Here is a 22,892-nt window from a genome sequence, read left to right on the forward strand (position 1 = left end):
TTCACGGACAGCCTCAGCTACTTAGTAAGTTCCTGTTTCAAAAGTAAAGAATGAAAAATAGGGCTGGGGGTGTAACTAGGGGGTAGAATGCCCCTGGGTTCCATTCCTAGTCCTAAAAAAAGAAAAAAGTGCTGGAGATGTAGTTCAGAGATATAATACCCTTGGGTTCAATCCTCAGTACAAAAATAAATCGTTAAACATTTGTTTCTGTGCTCTGTAGTACCGGGGATGCGATCCAGGGCCTTGTGCATGGTAGGCAAGCACTCTACCACTGAGCTACATCCCCAGCCCCTTTTATTTAATTTTGAGACAGAATCTCACCAAGTCTCCTGACTTCAATTTTGTTTTAAAGAGTCAGGGTTAGTGGTGTTCACCTGTAATTCAAGTACCTGGGAGGCTAAGGCACGAGGAGCACAGGTTAGAGGCCAGCACATGGTAATTTAGCCAGACTGGTTCCAATTTTTAAAAACATATAAAGTGCCGGAGGCGTTGCTCAGTGATACAGAACCTCTGGGTTGGATTCAGAGAGAGAGAGCGAGAGAAGAGAGAAGGGGCCGAGGGAGTAGTTCAGTGGCAAAGCACTTGCCTAGCATGGACAAGGCCCAGGGCTCTGAAAAGAAAAAAGAGAAAAGAAAAGAAAAGAGAAAAAAGGGAGGGTGAGGATACATTTCTCTTCAATTGCCATTGGAGTTTTCAAGCCAAGAACTGCTAATCCCACTCTTTTGTTTAACAGAAAGGGACACTGCCGGGTGAGTGGGCATGACTTCCTTAATTCCATACAGGCAGGCTTTAATCTTATTAGATTCTGTTTTCCTTAGCTCCAGGGGTCAGGGAGGGGTCCAGCTTGACCTGGCCTTCCTTCTCCCCTCTACATCAAAGCTAAGCACCCTAGTACCCGATAAATACTCTTTTGGGGAAAAAACAGCCACTTCTTTGGGAGGGGGGAGGGGGCGGCCCTTCTGCCTAGGAATAAAGTGGAATGCGGAGAAGCTTCAGGTAAGGACGGCGGGCTGCAGGTGCCGCAAAATGCGTAGCGGCGGTGCAGAGAGGGCCCCAAAGCAATCCTCGGTGGGCTGCCTGTAAGCGCTTTATAAAAGGCCCCGCTGACGGACGCTGCCTGTCCGCCGCTTTCTCCTTGTTCACGGGAAAATTTACCAGTCCCTGGGGTCACCTTCATTACAGGGTAGAGTCCTGTGGGGAACCAGCCAGCCAAATCAGTTAAGGATAACCCGAGGGCCCACAGCTAGCCCCGAGGGGAAGCGCAGGCGTCTAGCCGGTGCTCCTAAGGTGACACACTCATTACCTATAAACGTTCCTGGCTGGTCCCTGGGGGCGAGGAGGGCTAGGAATTCCTTCAATTCTCTCAAAGGTTAGGAAAGGAGAGACTCGTCCTCGCTTCCCATCTGTGAAGGGGAACGCGCCAGGGTGACGAGGCCGTGGGCGGGTGAGCATTTGGGGGGGAAGGGACTTGCCTCCTCCCGCCCCTTATCTTCCCCATCTCTGCCCCCAAGGATCAAAAATGTGGCCATTCAGCAGTGTGTTCTTGGGAGGCCAGAAAACCTCTCGACGCGAACGTTCCGGCTCTGGCAAGGCAACCCGCCCCAAAAGTGCGCGCGCGGGCACTCTGCGTACCAACGTCCTCCCGCGCCCCGCTCCCCTCAACCCTGCTGCTCCTCCTTCCCTCGATCCTCCCGCTCCCTCCTCGCAGTCCCCGCCCCCTCCCGCTCTCCGATTGGACAAACTCGGCCGCCGGCCCGCCCCGGGATTTAAAGGGCCCGCTCCGCCGCGCCGCCCTGGGAGCCGCTGCTGGTCCCGGCCTTGCGGCCTGCGGGGGAGGCTGCCCGGAGGAGGCGGCGACGGTGGCAGCGGCGGCGCGTCCCCGGCCCCCAGGACCACGGCTTCCTTCCTGCCAGGTAGGTCTCCAGTAGTGTGCGCGCACCCTGCCCCCCCTATTCCCATCCCTGATCCGGCCTCCCCGCGCGGATCTGTAGCGCGTGTCCTGGGACCCCTAGCATCACCTTTCCGACTCTCCCTCCACCTATGACCCCTGCAAACACCTTCACCTTCCTGCAGGCCCTGGACCTGGGCAGGGCTTTGTTGGTGTCCTTTCGCCGGGTGGTGGTGAGATGGGGCGCGCGGAGGATACAGGACACCCCCCCACACACATCCATACAAGGAGAGATGCACACGGCCCCAAAGTGTCACAGAATCCCTCTCTCTGCCCTCCACACAGAGTGACTCTACCTTGGAAACCGAGGAGCCCCTGCCCCCCGGCCCATTTGATACATGGGCCTAGAATGCACATCCTTTAATCATCATCGGACCGGACAGTTCATAGCATTGAAGACACACAGGTCCTTCATTCACAGCAGGTCACGGCTCTGTGTGTGTGTGTGCATTCAGAACACCCACCCCTGCACACAGTGGGTGGTTCAATCTAATGTGCCTGATGCTCACATCCTCCCCCAGACCCCCACTACCAGCGGTGGGGTCCACAGCCTCACACTGAAATGATGCTCAAGTCCATCCCTTGAGCATGGGCTGCCCGCCCCATGGACATCCTGCTCCCTCTGTATTCCCCCTTTGACAGATCTAGCCATCTGTGGGGGTCCACAATGGCCACCTTCAGCCGTCAGGAATTTTTCCAGCAGCTACTGCAGGGCTGTCTCCTGCCTACTGTCCAGCAGGGCCTTGACCAGATCTGGCTGCTGCTTGCCATCTGCCTCGCCTGCCGCCTCCTCTGGAGGCTCGGTAAGTGCCTGCGGCACTATGTGCCACCAAGCCAGACGGTATCATATCTGCCACGTTCATCCATACCAAGGCACGCCTTATCTTGCCACAGACGGCCATGCCAAACCAGGTCCCGACATGTCCAGTCCCACCATGTCCCACCAGGCCAATCCCCAGTTCAACACACCACATGCTACTATGCCCGGCCACCTCATGCCACACCATGCCAAGCCACATCCTGTTACACTAAGTCATGCCCTTCGTGATCCCTGGATTCTGGGATTCCAGAAAGCCGAGGTTCTTAGATTTTGGGGTCCTGAAATGTCTACATCCCAAGATTATAAAATTCTGGAATGCTGATGTCCCAGGCTTACGGAGATTCTGACTAGTTGAAATTCTCACATTCTAGGCTTCCAAAACGTTGGCATTCTGGATTTCTATAGTCAGATGTGATGAGATTTCTGGATTCCTGATTTCTGGAATGTTTCTACACTCATAGCAGGCCTATATCCAAAAGATAAGGTTCCAAGTCCCCAAGGTTCCTATAGGATGCAGATATCTGAAATCTGCAATTCAAAGGTTCTGCTCCTTCTTTTTTTCTTTTCCTTCCTTCTTTCTTCCTTCCTTTCTTTCTTTCTTTCTTCTTTCTTTCTTTTTTTTTTTTTTTTACTGTACTGGGGATTGAACCCGGGAGCCTTTTACCTCTTATATACACCCCCAGCTCTATTTTTATTCTTTAATTTGAAACAGGGTCTCACTGAGTTGCAGAGGGCCTCACTAAGTAGCTGAGGCTAGCCACAAATCTACGATCCTCTCGTCTCAGCTTCCCAAGTACTGGAATCACAAGCGTGCACCACCATGCCTGGCTTCTTTTTTCTTTTAAATGGACATTTTATTCCCCCCCCTCCCAGGTTTATTATTGTTGTTAGTATTATTATTTGTGGTGCTGAGGATTCAACACAGTGCCTTGTGCATGCTAGCCAAGCTCTCTACCAACGAGCTATGGCCGCCCCAGCCCTCTCAGGTTGATGATTTTGACACATTTCAAAGCTACAGAAAAGTTGAAAGAATAGTATAATGAACACTTAATATATGTATAACCAGATTCTTCAACTGTTAACATTTTGCCACATTTGCTTATCCAATCTATCTTTCTATCTCTGTATTTATCCACCCATCCATCTATGAGCTTCCTGAATCACTTGAATAACCTATTGATGCCATGACACTTCACCCACATCCTTCAGTGTGCCCCCGCTGGGGAGAGGACATCCTCCTGCACAACCACAGCCTGGACCATCACCCCCTACAGGAATATTACCCAATATCAATTGATATTTGAATTTCTTCCAGGTCCCCCAAATGTCATTTGTAGGTGTTCCTTTTCTGGAACCCCAGGCCTTGCCCCCTGCCCAACTTTCTTTCTAGCTCCCCAACACCAGCTTTGGGCCCCCTCCAGCCCCATCACCTTCCAACTTCTAGTCCTTTGCCCAGGCCGTGCCCCCTGCCCAGGTCCTCCTGCCCTTCCCACCAACCCACCAATCTTTCCTTTCTTGTTCTCTCTCTCCCTCCTTCCTCTCCCTCTCTTGCTCTCTCCCTCTCACCTGAAGGGCTGCCATCCTACCTGAAGCACGCGAGCACCGTGGCAGGCGGGTTCTTCAGCCTCTACCACTTCTTCCAGCTGCACATGGTTTGGGTCGTGCTGCTCAGCCTCCTGTGCTACCTCGTGCTGTTCCTCTGTCGACATTCCTCCCACCGAGGCGTCTTCCTCTCCGTCACCATCCTCATCTACCTACTCATGGGGTACGGGCATGCGTCCTTGTCCTCACGCGCTGTTGGTGGAATGGCGGGTGGGTCCCCAGGCCCCTGGTGAATTTGTCTAAGACAAGGGGAGCATGAGGTTCCAAGGAGAAAGAAGGGAGTCTGGGCTGGGTGCAGTGGTACATGCCTATAATCGCAGTACTCCAGAGGCTGAGGGCGTACGATTGCAGGTTTGAGGCCAGCCTTGGCAACTTAGCTGAGGAAAGATAAATTCGGGTGTAATAGTGTATGCCTGTGATCCCAGTCCTTGGGAGACTGACACAGGAGGATCGCAGGTTCAAGGCCAGCCTCTGCAAATTGGTGAGGTCCTGTTTCAAAAGAAAAAAATAGGGCGGAGGGTATAGCTCAGAGGTAGAACACTCCTGGGGTCAATTACCAGTACTAGAAAAATGAAAAAAAAAAAAAAAAAAGAAAAGTCGGGTGTGGTGGCGCACGCTTGTAATCCCTGCGCTTGGGAGGCGGAGACAGGAGGATCGCGTAGGTTGGAAGCCAGTCGCACTGGCTTAAGAGACCCTGTTTCCAAAAAAAAAAAAAAAGTATAAAAATGGGTCTGGGAGTGTAGCCCGGAGGTAGAAGGGTTTCCAGGAACCCCAGTACCACCAAAAAAAAAAAAAAAAAAAAAAAGAAGAAGAAGAAAAAGAAAGAAAAGAAAGAAAGAGGAAAAAGGACTGGGGGTGTAGCTCAGAGGTAGCACACCCCTGGGTTCAAGCCCCAGTACCATGAAAGGAAGTGAATAGTGAGTTTGGAAGAATCATTGTATGAGGAGGCACGGAGCAGGAAGAGCGGGGGTGCTCCTGAAGAAGGAGGGAGCCAGGGGGACATGTCCCTTTCCAGGGCTGGCCAGAGGCGGCTGGGCGTGGGCTTCCCCTGGGAGAGCAGTTCTTCCGTGAGGTTGTGCAGGGTGGGGGAGGCAGGAGCGGCTCAGGATCCTGGCATCTCCTGTGGTCTCCGAGGCCAGGGGCCGAGAGGCCAAGACTAGCACCTTTTCCCCTCAGTGAGATGCACATGGTGGACACCGTGACGTGGCACAAGATGCGAGGTGGGTAGCCCTGCCCCAGCCCTCCTGCTCTCCGCGTCTCCTAAGTGCCCGCCACCTGGATCCTTCCCTTCCCTGCTTTTCTCCCTCATCCACTGCCCCAGCTCGCAGGCCTCACGTGCCCCACTCGTATGTGTGTCTTCCTGCCACGTCTTCCCTGAGGGTCTGTCCGTCCCGTCTCATGCATGTGCCTGGCACTCTGGAGGATGGGCATCACCTGTCCTGGGCCTTCCTGCCCATCCCTGTAGCCCCTTTTCCTCTCACGCAGTGCCCCCTCTCCCTCCATGCTGACCTGCTCTCTTGCCCATCCGCTTGACCATGGGCCCCACACATAGGGGCCCAGATGATCGTGGCCATGAAGGCGGTGTCTCTGGGCTTTGACCTGGACCGGGGCGAGGTGGGTGCGGTACCCTCACCCGTGGAGTTCATGGGCTACCTCTACTTCGTGGGCACCATCGTCTTTGGGCCCTGGATACCCTTCCACAGCTACCTGCAGGCTGTCCAAGGCCGTCCGCTGGTGAGGTCCTGGGAGGACAGGTGGGCAGGGACTGTGGGAGCCGGTCCGGGCAGTGCTCACAGAGCTTCGATCCCCACAGGGCCGCCGATGGCTGCAGAAGGTGGCTCGGAGCCTGACGCTGGCCCTGCTGTGCCTTGTACTGTCCACTTGCGTGGGCCCCTACCTCTTCCCCTACTTCATCCCCCTCGATGGCGACCGCCTCCTTCGCAAGTGAGCACGGCCTTCGAGACCCCTGCCCGGCAGCGAGGGGGTTGGGGAGGGGCCTGGGGTCTACCTCTGAGCCTTTCTCTTAATGGTTCTGTCTGTCTTCTGTTACTACAGCAAGAAACGCAAAGCCAGGTAAATGAGGGCAGGCGCTGAGGGCGAGGGGAGTGGACTAACGGTGGGGGCAAGTGCCTAGTTGGTTCCAGAAGTTGGACCCTACCTGACAGTCTACCCCGAGACTGTGGCTGTCTGCTTGACCAAGATTGGCTCCGTGGCTGGGCATGGTGGCGCACGCCTATCATCCCAGTACTTGGGAGGCCGAGACAGGAGGATCTCGCAGGTTTGAGCCTGGCCTCAGCAAGTTAAGGAGACCCTGTTTGAAAATTTAAAAAAAATGGCCAGATGTGGTGGCGCACGCCTGTAATCCCAGCATTCGGGAGGCTGAGACTGGAGGATCCCGATTCGTGGACAGCCTCAGCTGCTTAGTGAGGCCCTCTGCAACTCAGAGAGACCCTGTTTTAAAATAAAGAATAAAATATAGGGCAGGGGTGTAGCTCAGAGGTCTAATGCCCCTGGGTTCCATTCCCAGACCCTCCAAAAAAAAAAAAAAAGAAAAAAAGAAAAAAGAAAAAAGAAAAGAAAAAGGAGAAAAAGGGGTGGGGGTGTAATGCGGAGGTAGAAAGCCTCTGGGTTCCATCCCCACCACACCAAGAAAAGGCTCTGTGACTGTATGAGTGAGAGTCTGACACATAGGATGTGCCCGGACGTCCATCTGGTGAGCTATTTCATCATTCAAAGCAAATTTCAGGCCTACAGCGGGGAGTGACAAATGTGTATTGGGGGTGTACGGGTTGTTGGCTCGTGGCCACTGACTCCCTGGATCTGGGGCTGAGCGTTCCGGCTGGCTGGCAGTGCCAGTGTCAGTGATCTGGTATGCCATTGGCTAGGGTAAGTCTGGCTTGCAGATTCTGGTGTCTGCATCTCTGGTCTGGCTGTAGTGTGCCCTGTGCCTGTCTGCGATTGGTCCTGTCTTCACTGACTTCCGGTGTTGTTTAGCTGAGAGGCTGTCACCAACTGTGAGCCTGTACGCCTCAAGAGGACCGGTTGTCTGCCCGGATGGTATGTCTTCATACCAGGCCTGGACCCGGCTGTTTGATTGGGTGCCGCCTCCCCTAACTCAGTGGCTGCTGATGCTGTGTGGCGTTGATGAGTTTCCCCGCAGAGTCTAGTGAATTGACCAGTGTCACCCAGCTAAGCCGCCAGGCGTGAAGTCCAGGATTCATTTCAGAACCTATGACTTTTTCCAGTTCTGGATGCTATATATATATATATATATATATATATATATATATATATATATTGGTGGTACTGGGGTTCCTGGAAGCCCTTCTTCCTCCGGGCTACACTCCCAGACCTATTTTTTATATTTTTGAAACAGGGTCTCTTACGCCAGCGCGGCTGGCTTCGAACCTGCGCGATCCTCCTGTCTCCGCCTCCCAAGCGCGGGGATTACAAGCATGCGCCACCACGCCCGGCTTTGGATGCTATATTTTTAAATTTTGTTTTGTTTTAGTACTGGGGACTGAACTCCAGGTTACACCTCCAGCCCTTTTTATAATTTATTTTGAAACAGGGTCTCCCTAAGTTGCTGAGGCTGGCCTCAAACCTGAGATCGTCTTGTCTCAGTCTCCCAAGTACTGGGATGACAGGCACACACCACGGCGCCCAGCAGATGTTGTCTGGTTTTGACTGTGTCCGATTATCAAACTGACGTGGTGTGTATGTGTGAGTGGGGTGTGTGTGTGTGTGTGTGTGTGCGCGCGCGCATGTGTGTGTGCATGTGTGTTTGGGTGTACATGTATAGTGAGATATTTGACAGTCTCTGAGCCTCATTGAAGGTTTTTAGACTGCCTTGTGGTCACTAGATCTGATCAGAGGGCTGTGAGACTGAGGTCTCCTAACATGGCCTGGCTGTGTGGCCATAGGGCGCCGGGCCATGTCGTATCATAGGACAGCTCACCCGTCCATCGACAGCGCGGGTCTGTGTGTCTGCCTCTTTTGCCACCATGCTTCTGTTTTGTCTATGAACAACTCAGGCCAGCCTCCAGGGCCTCTCTGACTCTCTCTTTCTTCTCTGTTCCCTCCCTGACCCCTGGGGGCCCTAGGGGCACCATGGTAAGGTGAGTCCACAGAGCGGGGCTGGGGGTGCTGATGCGTGGCGGGGCGTCCTAGCAGGGGCCTGCACTTGATCTCTCTCTCCTCTGGCTTTCTCCCCAGATGGCTGCGAGCCTATGAGAGTGCCGTCTCTTTCCACTTCAGCAACTATTTCGTGGGCTTCCTGTCTGAAGCCACAGCCACGTTGGCGGGGGCCGGCTTCACAGAAGAGAAGGATCACTTGGAATGGTGGGGAGGGCTTGGGGTCCCCCCTCTCCCACAGGGTGCTGCCTGGAGGAGGGAGGGTGCTCCAGGGCTGGGAACAGGTGAAACAAAAGTGTGGTAGCCAGATAGGTTGGGATCTCAACTGGATTCGCTTGGCCCCTTTGCCCGCAGGGACCTAACAGTGTCCAAGCCACTGAATGTGGAGCTGCCCCGGTCCATGGTGGAAGTCGTCACAAGCTGGAATCTGCCCATGTCTTATTGGCTAAACAATTGTGAGTCTCCAAGTCATTGTTCCGGGGGTGGGGGTTGGTAATCCAGGCCCTGTCGCACATTTATACAACAACCATCTTTGACCAAATAGTGTGTGCTGGGCAATGAAGATACAGCAGGGACCAAAAAAAAAAAAAAGGTACAAAAATCCTTGTCCTGGTACCTGGTAGAACTGGTATTTGGTGGAGGGAGCAGGTAATAAATAGAAAAAACCAGCCGGGCGTGGTGGTGCACACTTATAATCTCAGTACTTGGGAGACTGAGACAGGAGGATTGTACAGGTTCGAAGCCAGCCTCAGCTACTTAGTGAGGCTCTCAGCAACTTAGTGAGACCCTGTTTCCAAATAAAATATAAAATAGGTCTCGGAGGATAGCCTGGAGGTAGAAAGTCCTGGGTTCCATCCCCAGCACCATAAAAAAGAAAAGCCACAATAGTTCAGGTGGTGATAAGTGATATAGTAAAAATATATTCCATATAATATTAAAGCAGGTAAAGAAGTGTTGGCAGGAATAGGAGGTGGTGTTGCGATTCAAAATAAATTAGCCAGGGCAAGTGTTGCTGAAAAATACATTTTAGCAAAGAACTGAAGAGAGTTAAGGATCAATGGATGCCAGTAAGTGGGGAAAAGTATGACAAGTGGAAGAAACAGTAGGTGCAAAGGCCCAGAGGTTGGAATTTGCATATTGCGTCTGAGAAACAGTAAGAAGGTCTCTGTGGGATTTAGGGGCTCGGTGTGTAGCTCAGTGGTAGAGTGTTTGCTTAGCATGTGCTAAGTCCAGGGTTTTATGCCTAGCACTCAAAAAAAAAAAAAATGCTGGGCATGGTGACCCACACTTGTGATCCCAGTACTTGGGAGGCTGAGACAGGAGGTTTGTAGGTTCGAGGACAGACTCAACAACTTGGTGAGAACCTCTGAAATTTAGTAAGACCCTGTTTCCAAATAAAAGAATAAAATGGGGCTGGAGGTGTACCTTGGAGGTAGACCACAGGCCCACACACACACAGAAAAAAAAACAACCAAAAATGAAGCTCGTGGGGGCAGGCACAGTGAAGTGACCCGTGATAGGACAGAGAGGTCCTGAGGGACTTTGTTGGCCCTGGAGAGGACTTGGACTCTTTCTTTGAGAGACGGGAGTCAATCAGGGTAGGATTCTGCACAGCGGAGAGCCCTGGGTGACTTGTGTCGTAACAGGATTCCTCAGCAGGAGCAGTCTCGGCCTGCGATAGTAAGTCACGGTCAGTAAGTCAATAGCAGGTCACAGCCGGGCATGGTGGTGCATGCCTGTAATCCCAGAACTTGGGAGGCTGAGGCAGGAGGATCGCAGGTTGAAGGACAGCCTCAGCTACTTAGCGAGATCATTAGCAAGTTAGCAAGACCCTGTTTTAAATTTAAAAAAAGTACAGAAAGGGCTGGGGGTGTAGTTCAGAGGTAGAATGCCCCTGGGTTTAATCCCCAGTAACACACACACACACACACACACACACACACACACACACACACACATGCACGCACGCACATACTGCTGTGCTGGGGCAGCAGGTCACCTGGAGAGAGACCAGGTTCTGGATGTGTTGGGAAGGAGGGAGCAGGAGGGCGGATGGAGGGTGCTTTGGTGATTTCAAGGTTTTGTGCTGCGGACCTGGAAGGGTGGCCTCCGTGGAGCTCCGGAAGACTGTGGCAGGAGTGGGATCGGGGGCTAGGTTTTGGGTAGGTGAAGTTTCGAGCCATCTTGGGGACTTTATCCTGGGGATCCGACGGGTTGTGGGTATCTGCAACCTGCCTGTGGCTCTCTGGGAAGGGGAGGAGGAATCTCCAGGGAGTGCTGCCCTGCATCTCTCCCGTCCAGATGTCTTCAAGAATGCTCTCCGCCTGGGGACCTTCTCCGCGGTGCTGGTCACCTATGCAGCCAGCGCCCTCCTGCACGTGAGTGGGGATAGCAGGGTCCGGGGGCACAGGGAGGGGCAGAGAGTGTAGGGCCACCTCCTCACTCACCGCCTTGCCCCCCTGGGGCTCCCAGGGCTTCAGCTTCCACCTGGCTGCGGTACTGCTGTCCCTGGCATTTATCACGTACGTGGAACACGGTGAGTTCAGGGCACCGCACGGGAGAGCGAGGGATGGTGGGGAGGCTGGGAGCCAGCCCTCCCTGCGGCTAAGCGGACCCCTTCCTGCCCAGTCCTCCGGAAGCGCCTGGCTCGGATCCTCAGTGCCTGTGTCTTGTCCAAGCCGTGTTCACCAGACTGCTCGCACCGACGTCGCCTGGTGAGGGATCAGCCGGGGCTACCCGGTGCCCAGCACTCCCCCTCAGAGACCTCGCTTCTGTCGTCTCCATCTTGTCTCTGTCTCAGGACATCCTGCCGCCTCCTCTACTACCTCAGCCATCCCCATGACCTCACCTCAATTCCCTGGCATCTGGTTTGCTACTAGGCACTTATTGAACGCCTGCTGTATACACACCTGGCATTTGTTGCTCCCAGTGAACATTTATTGAGCACCTGCTGGTTCTAGGTGCTGGAGACACAATGGTGAACAAAACAGGCCAAAAAATCAGCCAGGGAAGTCTGATGATAGCTTGTCGGGTTGTGAGTAGTGCTAAACACGACGGAAAGGGGATGAGAATTGTAGGGGCTGTTGGTTTTCTTTTTAAATAGGGAAGCCAGGGAAGCCCTCTGTCCTGGGCATGGTGACTTTGTGTGTGTGTGAGTGTGTGTGTGTGTGTGTGTGTGTGTGTGTGTGGTATTGGATTTTAAACCCAGGGGCATTCTGCCTCTGAGCTACATCCTCAGCCCTATTTTACTTATTTTTTAAAAAACTTTGAAACAAGGTCTCACTAAGTTCTTGAGGGTCTTGCTAAATTACTGAGGTTGGCCTCAAACCTATGATCTTTCTGTCTCAGCCTCCCAAGGACTGGAATTACAGATGTGTGACAGTGCCCAGCTCCAGGCTCCAGGCTTCTTTTTTTTTTTTTTTTTTTTTTGGTAGAATTGGGGATTCAACTCAGGGGCATTCTACCTCCGAGCTACACCCCTAGCCCCATTTTATTCTTTATTTTGAAACAGGGCCTTGCTAAGTTGCAGAGGGTCACACTAAGTAGCTGAGGCTGGCCACGAACCCGTGATCCTCCTGTCTCAGCCTCCCAAGCACTGGGATTACAGGCCTGCACCACCACGCCTGATTTGTGGTGACCTTTAAGAGAAGGAGAGAGGAGGAAAGCATCCCAGGCAACGGGGACGCCAGTGGAAAGGCCGCAACGCGAGAGCAGGCCTGGCGTCTTTGAGGGACAGCGAGGAGGCCAGTGTGGCCCCGGCAGCGGGAGGGCAGGGGAAGGAGGGGGAAATGTGGGCCCTTAGTCATAGCCAGGGTTCATATTTTTGTTTCGTCGTGTTGTTTCCATTCTGCTTGCCAAAGGAAATACAGGCGGCCTCCCATTTGTCTCCCACCCAGCACCAGTGCCCATCGCCATAACCCCCAGCTCAAAGCCCCACCATTCTCGCACCTCTGCCCAAACACTCGCATCTTCCCCAGCCTCCCTGCCCTCCTGGTTAACAGCACCTGGCCCTTGGAGACCTCTGGCTCCCATCAGAGGCCCCTGAACCATCTCTTTCCTATCTCAGGGTGTCTGGGAAGCTTCATCCCTGAGCCCCCACAGTGTGACCCCCTGGGCTTCCCTGTGCAGGGGGAGGCGGGGGACAGTAAGCAGGTCCAGATGCCAAGCAGATCCATCTGTCCCCCCACAGGGCCTGGGGGTGCGAGCCTTAAACTTGCTCTTTGGGGCCCTGGCTATCTTCCACCTGGCATACCTGGGCTCCCTGTTTGATGTCGATGTGGACGACACCACAGAGGAGCAGGTGAGGTGGGGCCCTGGCTGGGGGGTGAGGCCGGGATGGTGCGGCCTGGCTGGGGGGAACCTTGGGGACAGAGGCAGAGAGGCGAGGCGGGAGCCCCGCACATCACGTTTCTGAGCTTGTGCAACGACTCTGCCCTCTCCACCCTTCCCGTGCTCCCTCGGGTTGAATCGCACTGTTAGCTCTTTTGTTTAAGAGACATGTGCAGAATCGGTTGTTTCCTTATTTTCCTTATAAGATTAATTTTATAGCGATGGAGTCCAACAAAATCCAGGTTTAACTTAAAAAGAATTCCTCCGCATGCTGGGGATGGGACCCAGGGCTCTGTGCATGCTCTTCTGTGCCCTACTGCTGAGCCGCGTCCTCAGCTCTGATTTTACTTTAAGTTAGTTAGTGCGTTTAATTTTTCTTTGGTTAGAATTTTCTCTCCTCCTTTCTGTCCTTCTTTCTTCCCTTCCTCCTCCCTCCTTTCCTTCTTTTGGTACTGGATATTGAACTCGGGGACATTCTACCAATGATCTAAGTCCCCAGCTCTTTTTATTTTATTTTATTTTTTCATTTATTATTAGTGCTGGGAATTAAACTCATGGGCCTTCTAACTCTGCGTTACACCCCGAGGCCTATTTTATTATTTATTTATTTATTATTTATTTTTTGTGTGGTACTGGGGATGGAACCCAGGGGCATTCTAGCTCCGAGCTACACCCCCTGCCCTATTTTTTAGTCTTTATTTTGAAACAAGGTCTCACTGAGTTGCAGAGGGCCTCACTAAGTAGCTGAGGCTGGCCGCGAACCGCGATCCTCCAGTCTCAGCCTCCCACATGCTGGGATCACCACGCCCAGCTTTACTTTTTTATTTTGAAACAGGGTCTTACTAAGTTGTGGAGGGTCTTGATGAACTGCTGAAGCTGACCGCAAACTCGAGATCCTCCTGTCTCAGTCTCCCAAGTATTGGGATTACACGCATGTAATCTGAGGATCAAACCTATGATCCTCCTGCTTCGGCCTTCCGAGTCACTAGAATTATAGGCAGGATCACCGTATGCCTCATTATTTATTTTATATTTTTGTCGTGCTGGGGATTGAGCCCAGAGGCAGTCTACCTCTGAGCTCGATCCCCAGCCTGCCCCCTTTTTGCAGTACTGGGGATTGAATCCAGGGGCATTCTACCTCTGAGCTAAACCCCCAGCCCTATTTTTATTCTATTTATTTATTTATTTATTTATTTATTTATTTATTTAACGGGTCTGGGGATGGAACTCAGGGGCATTCGACATCCGAGCTACACCCTCTGCCCTATTTTTTATTATTTAGTTTTGAAATAGGGTCTCACTGAGTTGCAGAGGGCCTCACGGAGTAGGCTGTCCTCGAACCGTGATCCTCTGGTCTCATCCTCCCAAGTACTGGGATTACAAGTGTGCGCCCGGCTATTCCTCACTGTTTCTTCCTTTATTATTTCTTTATAGGCCTTTCTCGTTCTCTTTCTCCTCTTTTTTCTTTTCTTTTTGATGCTGGAAATTGACTCGGGAACATTCTACCTCCGAGGGACACTACCAGCCTTATTTATTTTTTATGTGGAACAGGGTCTCATTAAATTCCTGAGGCTGGCCTCAAACCTGCAACCTTCCTTATCTCAACCTCCCAAGTACTGAGATTACAGACATGGGCCACCACTCCCAGCTATAGACTGTTATTTTCCTCTTTTTCTTTACAGATCCTTCCTCTCACCCTCCCTTCCTCCCTACTCAGAATGGAACCCAGGGGCATTCTATCTCCGAGCTACACCCCAGCCCTGTTTTTTATTCTTTATTTTGAAACAGGGTCTCACTGAGTCGCAGAGGGCCTCACTAAGTAGCTGAGGCTGTCCTCGAACCGCGATCCTCCGGTCTCAGCCTCCCAAATGCTGGGGTACAAGCGTGCACCCGGCTTTATTCTTTATTTTGAAACAGGGTCTCACTAAGTTGTTGAGAATCTTGCTACATTACCAAGATTGTCCTAGACCCTGTGATTCTCCCATCTCCACCTCCAAAGTACTGAGATGACAGATGTGCGCCACTGCACCGGGTGTCTAGCCCTTTTTATTTACTTATTTATTGTGGTACTGGGGTGGAACCCAGGGGCTTTCTACCTCCGGGCTACACTCCCAGACCTATTTTATACTTTATTTGGAAACAGGGTCTCACTAAGTCGCTGAGAGCCTCACTAAGTAGCTGAGGCTGGCTTCAAACCTGCGCGATCCTCCTGTTTCAGCCTCCCAAGCGCGGGAGGATTACAAGCTTGCGCCACCACACCCGGCTCTTATTTACTTATTTTGAAACAGGGTCTTGCTAAATTGCTCAAACTGGCCTTGAACCTCTGATCCCCTGTCTCAGCTGGGATTGCAAGCATGTATATCACATCCAGCTAATATTTATTTCTTTTTTTTCAGAATAATTCTTATATTTTATTTTAAAACTATCATTTTAATTTTTTAATTATCAAATTGAATACAGCATGATCATTTGATACATGTATGCAATGTATAATGATCAAATCAGGGTTCTTCATACTTCTAGCTCCTTAAACATTTATTTTTATTTATTTATTTTTTGAGGTACTGGGGATTGAACCTGGGGACATTCTACCTCTGAGCTACACCCCCAGCCCTATTTTTTATTTTTTATTTATTTTTTATTTTTTGGTGGTACTGGGGTGGAACCCAGAGGCTTTCTACCTCCGGGCTATACTCCCAGACCTATTTAATACTTTATTTGGAAACAGGGTCTCACTAAGTTGCTGAGAGCCTCACTAAGTAGCTGAGGCTGGCTTCGAACCTGTGCGATCCTCCTGTCTCAGCCTCCCAAGCACAGGGATTACAAGCGTGCGCCACCACGCCCGGCTTATTTTTTATACTGAAACAGGGCCTCACTAAGTTGTGGAGGGCCTCACTAAGTAGCTGAGATGTCTGTGAACCACGATCCTCCTGTCTCAGCCTCCCAGGTATTGGGATTACAAGCGTGCGCCACCAGCCCAGCTAATATTTCTTTTTTATTTAACTTTTTATAAATATTTTACGCAAGAGGAATGTGCACACTGAATTGTTTCCTTAAAAGTTTATATTTGCTGGGCATAGTAGCACAAGCCTGTAGCTACGTAGGATGTTGAGATGAGAGGATTGCTTGAGTCCAGGCATTCAAGGCCAGACTAGGCAATTTAGAGAGACTCCATCGCAAAAAAAAAAAAAAAAATGATATTAAAATTTCTAAACTAGTTTTGTTTGAGTATGCAAATTTTTTTGGTACTTGGGATGGAACCCAGGGGCATTCTACCTCCAAGCTACACCCCTAGCCCTCCTTTTTCTTTTATTTATTTAGTTAGTGTTTTGTAGAACGGGGGATTGAATTCAGGGGCATTCTACCTCTAAGCTACACCCCCAGCCCTATTTTTTCTCTTTTATTTTGAAACGGCATCTCACAAAGTTGCAGAGAGCCTCACTAAGGAGCTGAGGCTGGCTGCGAACCTGTCTGTTTCAGCTTCTTGAGTATTGGGATTAAAAGCGTGGCCACCATGCCCAGCTGGTTTCCTTGCTCTTCCTTCCTTCCTTCCTTCCTTCCTTCCTTCCTTCCTTCCTTTCTTTTTTTTTTTTTTTTTTTTTTTTTTGCAGTACTGGGGATGGAACCCAGGAGCATTCTACCTCTGAGCTACACCCCCAGCCCAATTTTTTATTCTTTATTTTGAAACCGGGTCTCACTGAGTTGCAGAGTGCCTCACTAAGTAGCTGAGCCTGGAGGTGAACCCAGATCCCCCTGTCTCAGCCTCCCAAATGCTGGGATTACAAGAGTAGACTACCACGCCCAGCTCCTTCCTTCCTTCCTTCCTTCCTTCCTTCCTTCCTTCCTTCCTTCCTTCCTTCCTTCCTTCCTTCCCTCCCTCTCTGTCTCTCTCTTTGTCTCTCTCTGTCTCTCTTTGTCTCTGTCTCTGACTCTCTCTCTCTCTCTCTCTCTCTTTCCTTCCTTCCTTCCACTACTGGGGCTGGAACCTGGGGGCTTTCTACCACCCAGCTGCACCCCTAACTTTTTTTTATTTTGAAACGGAGTCTCACTAAATTGCAGTAGCAAAACCGGGCGTGGTGGAGCACGCTTGTAATCCCAGCATTCGGGGGGCTGAGACGGGAGGATCGCGGAGGCCCTCCACGATTTAGTGAGACCCTGTTTCAAATTAAAAAGAATAAAAAAAATAGGGCAGGGGCTGTAGCTCAGAGGTCGAATGCCCTTGGATTTCATCCCCAGACCTGCAAAAACAAAATTGCAGAGGGCAGCCTCAAGTTTGTAGTCCTGTCTCAACCTCCCAAGTACTGGCAGTGACCACCACACCCAGCTTTATTTTATTTTATTTTACTTTGTTTTTCTGTGGTACTGGGGATGGAACGCAGGAACATTCTGCCTCTGAGCTACTTCCCTAACCCTTTTTTATTATTTTCTTTTTAGAGTCTTGCTAAGATTTTGAGGCTGGCTGCAAACTTGCCATCCTCCTATCTCAGCCTGTCAGGTACCGGGGTTACAAACACACCGCCATGCCTGGCTAGGATTCCAGGTTTTGCTTCTTATTTAGTTGACGTTTAAATTTTTAACCGAAAAGACTTGTTTTTTTCTCATTAAAAACAATTTTTAATTTTTATTCAGGTAGAATGTACAAAATCTGGGTTTGGCTTCTTTTCAATCCAATTTTTTGGAGCATGTGTGTGTGTGTGTGTGTGTGTGTGTGCACTCACATGCATGTGCAAGTGTGCACACACACACTTATGTATGTGTATGTCTTTGGTGGTAAGGATTGGATACAGGCATGAGCTACCATTGCTGTATACCTTCAGCACTTTTTATTTTTTAGTTTGAAAGAGGGTCCCTTAAATTCCCCAGGCTGGACTTCAATTTAAGATCCTCCTCTTTCAACATCCAGAGTACTGGGATTATAGATGTGCTCCAACATATCAGGTCATTTTAATTATTATTATTATTATTATTATTATTATTATTATTATTTGTGATTTTAACCCAGGGGCATTCTATCTCCAAACTACACCCTCTGCCCTTTTTTATTTTGCAACTGGGTTTGACCTTGAACTTGTGATCTTTCTATCTCAGCCTTTTTTTATTATTATTATTTTTTGTGGTACTTGGGGTGGAACCCAGGGGCTTTCTACCTCTGGGCTATACTCCCAGACCTATTTTATACTGTATTTGGAAACAGGGTCTCACTAAGTTGCTGAGAGCCTCACTAAGTAGCTGAGGCTGGCTTCGAACCTGTGTGATCCTCCTGTCTCAGCCTCCCAAGCGCGGGGATTACAAGCGTGTGCCACCAGCCCGGACTTTTAAGTACTGGGATTACTGGCATGTATCACTGCACCTGGCTTGTTTGTGTTATTTTTAAACTGTGTGTGTGTGTGTGTGTGTGTGTGTGTGTGTGTGTGTGTGTGTGGTACGGGGGTTGAACCCAGGGACATTCTACCTGTAAACTATACCCCCAGCCCTATTTTTTGGTCCTGGGGATGGAACCCAGGGGCCTCTACCTCCAGGCTATACTCCCGACCTATTTTATATTTTATTTGGAAACAGGGTCTCACTAAGTTGCTGAGAGCCTCACTAAGTAGCTGAGGCTGGCTTTGAACCTGTGCGATGCTCCTGTCTCAGCCTCCCAAGCGCGGCGATTACAAGCGTGTGCCACCATGCCCGGCTTCACCCCTAGCCCTATTTTACTTTTTTATTTTTTGGTGGTACTGGGGTTTCTGGAAGCCCTTCTACCTCCAGGCTACACTCCCAGACCTATTTTATACTTTTTTATTTGGAAACAGGGTCTCTTAAGCCAACGTGGCTGGCTTTAAACCTGCACAGTCCTCCTGTCTCTGCCTCCCAAGATCAGGGATTACAAGCCTGCATCATCATGCCCAGCTACCTATTTTACTTTTTAATTAATTAATTAATTTTGGGGGCACTGGGGATGGAACCCAAGGGCATTCTACCTTCAAGCTACACCCCTAGCCCTATTTTTTTATTTTTTGGTGGTACTGGGGTTCCTGGAAACCCTTCTACCTCCAGGCTACACTCCCAGACCTATTTTATACTTTTTATTTGGAAACAGGGTCTTTTAAGTAGCAGAGGCTGGCTTCGAACCTGCGCGATCCTCCTGTCTCCGCCTCCCAAGCGCGGGGATTACAAGCGTGCGCCACCACGCTCGGCCCCAGCCATATTTTTTATTCTTTATTTTGAAACAAGGTCTCACTCACTGAGTTGCAAAGGGCCTCACTAAGTAGCTGAGGCTGTCCTCGAACTGCGATCCTCCTGTCTCAACCTCCCAAATGCTGGTATTACAACCATGGCTGGCTCCTATTTTCTTTTTAAATTTTGAAATGGGTTCTAACTAAGTATCTGAGGCTGGCCTTGAACCTACAATTAGGTGTCTCAGCCTCCCTAGTACTGGGATTACAAACATGTGCCACCATGCCCAGCTGCTTTATTTTTATTAAAATGTTTTAATGCAGAGGTTATAGATCAGTGGTAGAATGATTGCCCACCTTGGGCAAGGCCTTGGGTTCCATCCCTAGGAATGACAAAAAATAGGATTAAATATATTCAAAGGGAAAGTCTTGCTCCCAGGTTGGGTTCTCCGCCCTCTCCCAAATAATTGCTTTTATTCATCTTATAAAAATAGTCTTTCAAAATTCAAGCTTATCAAGTAAGTAGCAATATATGTAATCTCTCCAGTTACCCTAAAGATGAAGCATGAATGACAACTAATTCTGTAATTTTTTTGGTGGTACTGGGGATGGAACCCAGGGGCTTTCTACCTCCGGGCTACACTCCCAGACCTATTTTCTATTTTATTTGGAAACAGGGTCTCACTGAGTTGCTGAGAGCCTCACTAAGTAGCTGAGGCTGGCTTCGAACCCATGCGATCCTCCTGTCTCAGCCTTCCAAGTAATGGGATATCAAAATGCACCACCACGCCCGGCTAATTTCGCAATTTCTGACAATCTTTTGCTTCCGTATAGAGTGTCCCCCATTCATTTTTTTCCCTTTGTGAAGATGTGCCACATTTGAATTTCTTCCTTATTGGTGGACACTCAGGTGACTTCCAGTCCTTTTTTATTTCAAATGATCCTGCAAGCTGGGCGTGGTGGCGCACACTTGTAATCCCCGCACTTGGGAGGCTGAGACAGGAAGATCTTACGGGTTCGAAGCCAGCCTCAGCTACTTAGCGAGGCTCTCAGCAACTTTGTGGGACCGTGTTTCCAAATAAAATAGAAAATAGGTCTGGGAGTATAGTCCAAAGGTAGAAAGTCTCTGGGTTCCACCCCTAGCACTAAAAAAAAAAAAAAAAAAAAAGGTCCTGCAGCAAGAGCCCTTGTCCTTGTATCCATGTGGATTGGCCCAGAGGCAGACAGATCTGTTTAGGATGTATTCCTGATAGTTACCTTCCCTCCATCTACAACGTGTGAATGTGCCTGTTGCCCCAGGAACACAGAGGGCCTCGCAGACCTCTTGGATACATTCTCCAGTTGGACAGGAGCATTTTTTCATATGTTTAAAGCTTTTTTTCATATGTTTTTTATATGTTTGTGCATTTTTTTCATGTTTAAAGATCATTTGTTTTTCTATTACTACGAACAAACTGGGTTTTACCTTTTTTTGTAGCAAGGAGAGCTAGAGATTGAACCAAGGAGCATTTAGCCTCCAAACTATACCCCCTATCCCCATTTTTTAAAATTTTGAAACAGTCTCACTGAGTTGCTAAAGACCTCACTAAGTTGCTGAGGCTGGCTTCGAACCTGCAATCTTCCTATTTCAGCCTCCCAAATACTGGGATTACAGGCATGTGCCACCAACACTAGGTTAATTTTTAGCTTTGATTTTTGGTGGTCATGGTGGTGTGTACTTGAAGTCCCAATACTTGGGCGGCTGACACTGGAGGATTATAGGTTTGAGGACAGTCTCAGTAAGTAATGAGACTCTCATTAAACTAATGAGACCCTGTTTCCAAATAAAAATAAAATAGGGCTTGGGGGGTATAGCTCGGCAGTAGAATGCCCCTGGGTTCAATCCCCAGTACCACACACAAAAAAAGTTAATTTTAGCCGGGCTTGGTGGCACAAATGCTTGTAATCTCAGTACTTGGGAGGCTGAGCTACGAGGATCACAGGTTTAAGGACAGCCTCTACAATGTAGTGAGACTCTCAGAACTAGTGAGACCCTTTTCCAAACTCAAAAATAAAATGGGGCTGGGAGTGTGGCTTAGAGGTAGAATTCATCTGGGTTCAATCCGCAGTACCATATACCAAAAAAGATTTTTAGGTCTGGAGATGTGGCTCCCTGGTTGAATGATTGCCTAGCACATATAATGCTCAGGGAACTATAAAAAATTGATTTCTAGCAGCTCTTTGTATATGAGGAAGATTATAGGTCAGAGAATAGGACTGCATTGTTTTGTTTTAAAATGATTTTATTAGCCACCAGGAGTAGTGGTGGATGCTTGTAATCCCGGTACTTGGGAGGCTGAGACAGGGATTGTGGGTTCTAGACTAGCCGCAGCGAGTTAATGAGGCTCTCTGCAACCTAGTAAGAACCTGTTTCAAAACAAAAATAGAAAAGTAGGGCTGGAGGAATAGCTCAAAGGTAGAATGTCCCTGAGTTCAATCCTCGGCGCTACAAAAAACAAAAAAAAAGATTTTATTTATTTTGGAATGGGAGATTGAACCCAAGGTCATTCTGCCTCTGAGCTACACACCCAGCCCTATTTTCTTTTTTATTTTGAAACAAGGTCTTTCTAGGTTGCTGTGAGCCTTGCTACACTGTTGAGGCTGTCCTCAAATCTGCAACCCTCCTGTGTACTGATACTACAGGTGTGCGCCAACATGCCTGGCTAAAAAGCTAACTTTAGCTGGGCATGGTGGTACATATCTATGGTCTCAATACTTGGGAAAGGAGACAGGGGGATCGAAGGTCAGAAACTAGCATGTGATTACTTAGCAAGACCCTGTCTCAAAATAAGTAATAAAAGGGGCTGGGGGTGTAGCTCAGCGGTAGAGCACCTCTGGGTTCTATCCCTAGCAACACACAAAAACAATGTTCCTGGGGCTAGAAATTGAACCTGGGGCCTTGTGCATATTAGACATATACTCTACTACCAGCTACACCCTCAGCCCCTTAAAATGATTTTTAAGTAAGTAGACAAAAAGCTGTATTTGGTCACCTTTCATATGTTCTCAGGCTCTTCTATTTCCCGGGATACCATGGCGTCAGAGATGTCATTGGGCAAATGATGGGTTTTCCCGAAACCCTTTCTGAGTAGAACTGTCATGTCTTTTTCTCCCACAGGGCTATGGCATGGCATACACTGTCCACAAGTGGTCAGAGCTCAGCTGGGCCAGTCACTGGGTCACTTTTGGATGCTGGATCTTCTACCGTCTCATAGGCTGAGGCATATGGCCCTTATTGCCCCCTCAAAATGCCTCCTCAGGATGCCAGCTCTGATGGGGGGTGAGGGAAGGCCCTAGTCCTCGTCCCCTCTCCATCCTTGACACCCAACACCCCTAAACACACACACACACACACACACACACACACACACACACACACAGCTTTTCCAAGCCTGTCAATCCCTGTCCCACCAGAAGGCGGGAAGGGGGGTGGTCCCTGCTGGGGCCTACGGGTGGGGGATACTTGGGGAAGCAGAGAGGGGGAGATCCAGGGCTTCCCCAACCGCTTTCTTCCTTTTTTTTTTTTTTTTTACAGTTTGTTATTGTCAAATAAAAGTAGAAATATACAGTAGGCTCTTTCTTTACTGGTCAGAGGGGGATAAACATGATGAAGGAGCCCTGCAAGTGGGATAAAGATTGGAAACCTTGGGAAGGGCGCAGACTTTGATTGGTTGTGGTTAATTTATGATTGTTTGTAATTGGACGATGAACCCGAGAATGGCACGATCGTGCTTGATTTCAGTGGGATGGGGACAGATCTCATAACGATGCGGGGGAGGCCTGATACCAATGGATGAGAAAGCCGAGGGGTCGCTGGTTTGACTGGGGCAGACTGGAGGGAAGGGATGAAGCGGTGATGCCT

The 22,892-nt window shown here is 49.8% G+C and overlaps 1 protein-coding gene across 5 annotated transcripts; it reads left to right on the forward strand.

The window, feature by feature from the left end:
• Nucleotides 1–2,612: 2,612 nt before the first annotated feature.
• On the forward strand, nt 2,613–22,250 carry PORCN (porcupine O-acyltransferase; the record flags this gene model as incomplete). Of its 5 annotated transcripts, none has more annotated exons than XM_080718371.1 (13): nt 2,616–2,751; nt 4,341–4,533; nt 5,547–5,590; nt 5,923–6,104; nt 6,184–6,314; nt 6,426–6,443; nt 8,586–8,711; nt 8,859–8,959; nt 10,806–10,882; nt 10,977–11,040; nt 11,133–11,218; nt 12,694–12,804; nt 22,149–22,250. In XM_080718371.1, the coding sequence occupies 13 exons, from the start codon at nt 2,616–2,618 to the stop codon at nt 22,248–22,250; spliced, it is 1,371 nt and encodes a 456-aa protein (XP_080574497.1). The 5 variants fall into 5 exon arrangements, with proteins under 5 accessions (XP_080574499.1, XP_080574497.1, XP_080574498.1 ...); XM_080718372.1 differs by lacking the exon at nt 6,426–6,443 and adding an exon at nt 8,474–8,488; XM_080718373.1 differs by lacking the exon at nt 6,426–6,443 and having other exon boundaries at nt 2,613–2,751.
• Nucleotides 22,251–22,892: the final 642 nt, after the last annotated feature.

Source organism: Muscardinus avellanarius, assembly GCF_963383645.1.
Source record: "Muscardinus avellanarius genome assembly, chromosome: X".
Taxonomy (NCBI): Eukaryota; Metazoa; Chordata; class Mammalia; order Rodentia; family Gliridae; genus Muscardinus; species Muscardinus avellanarius.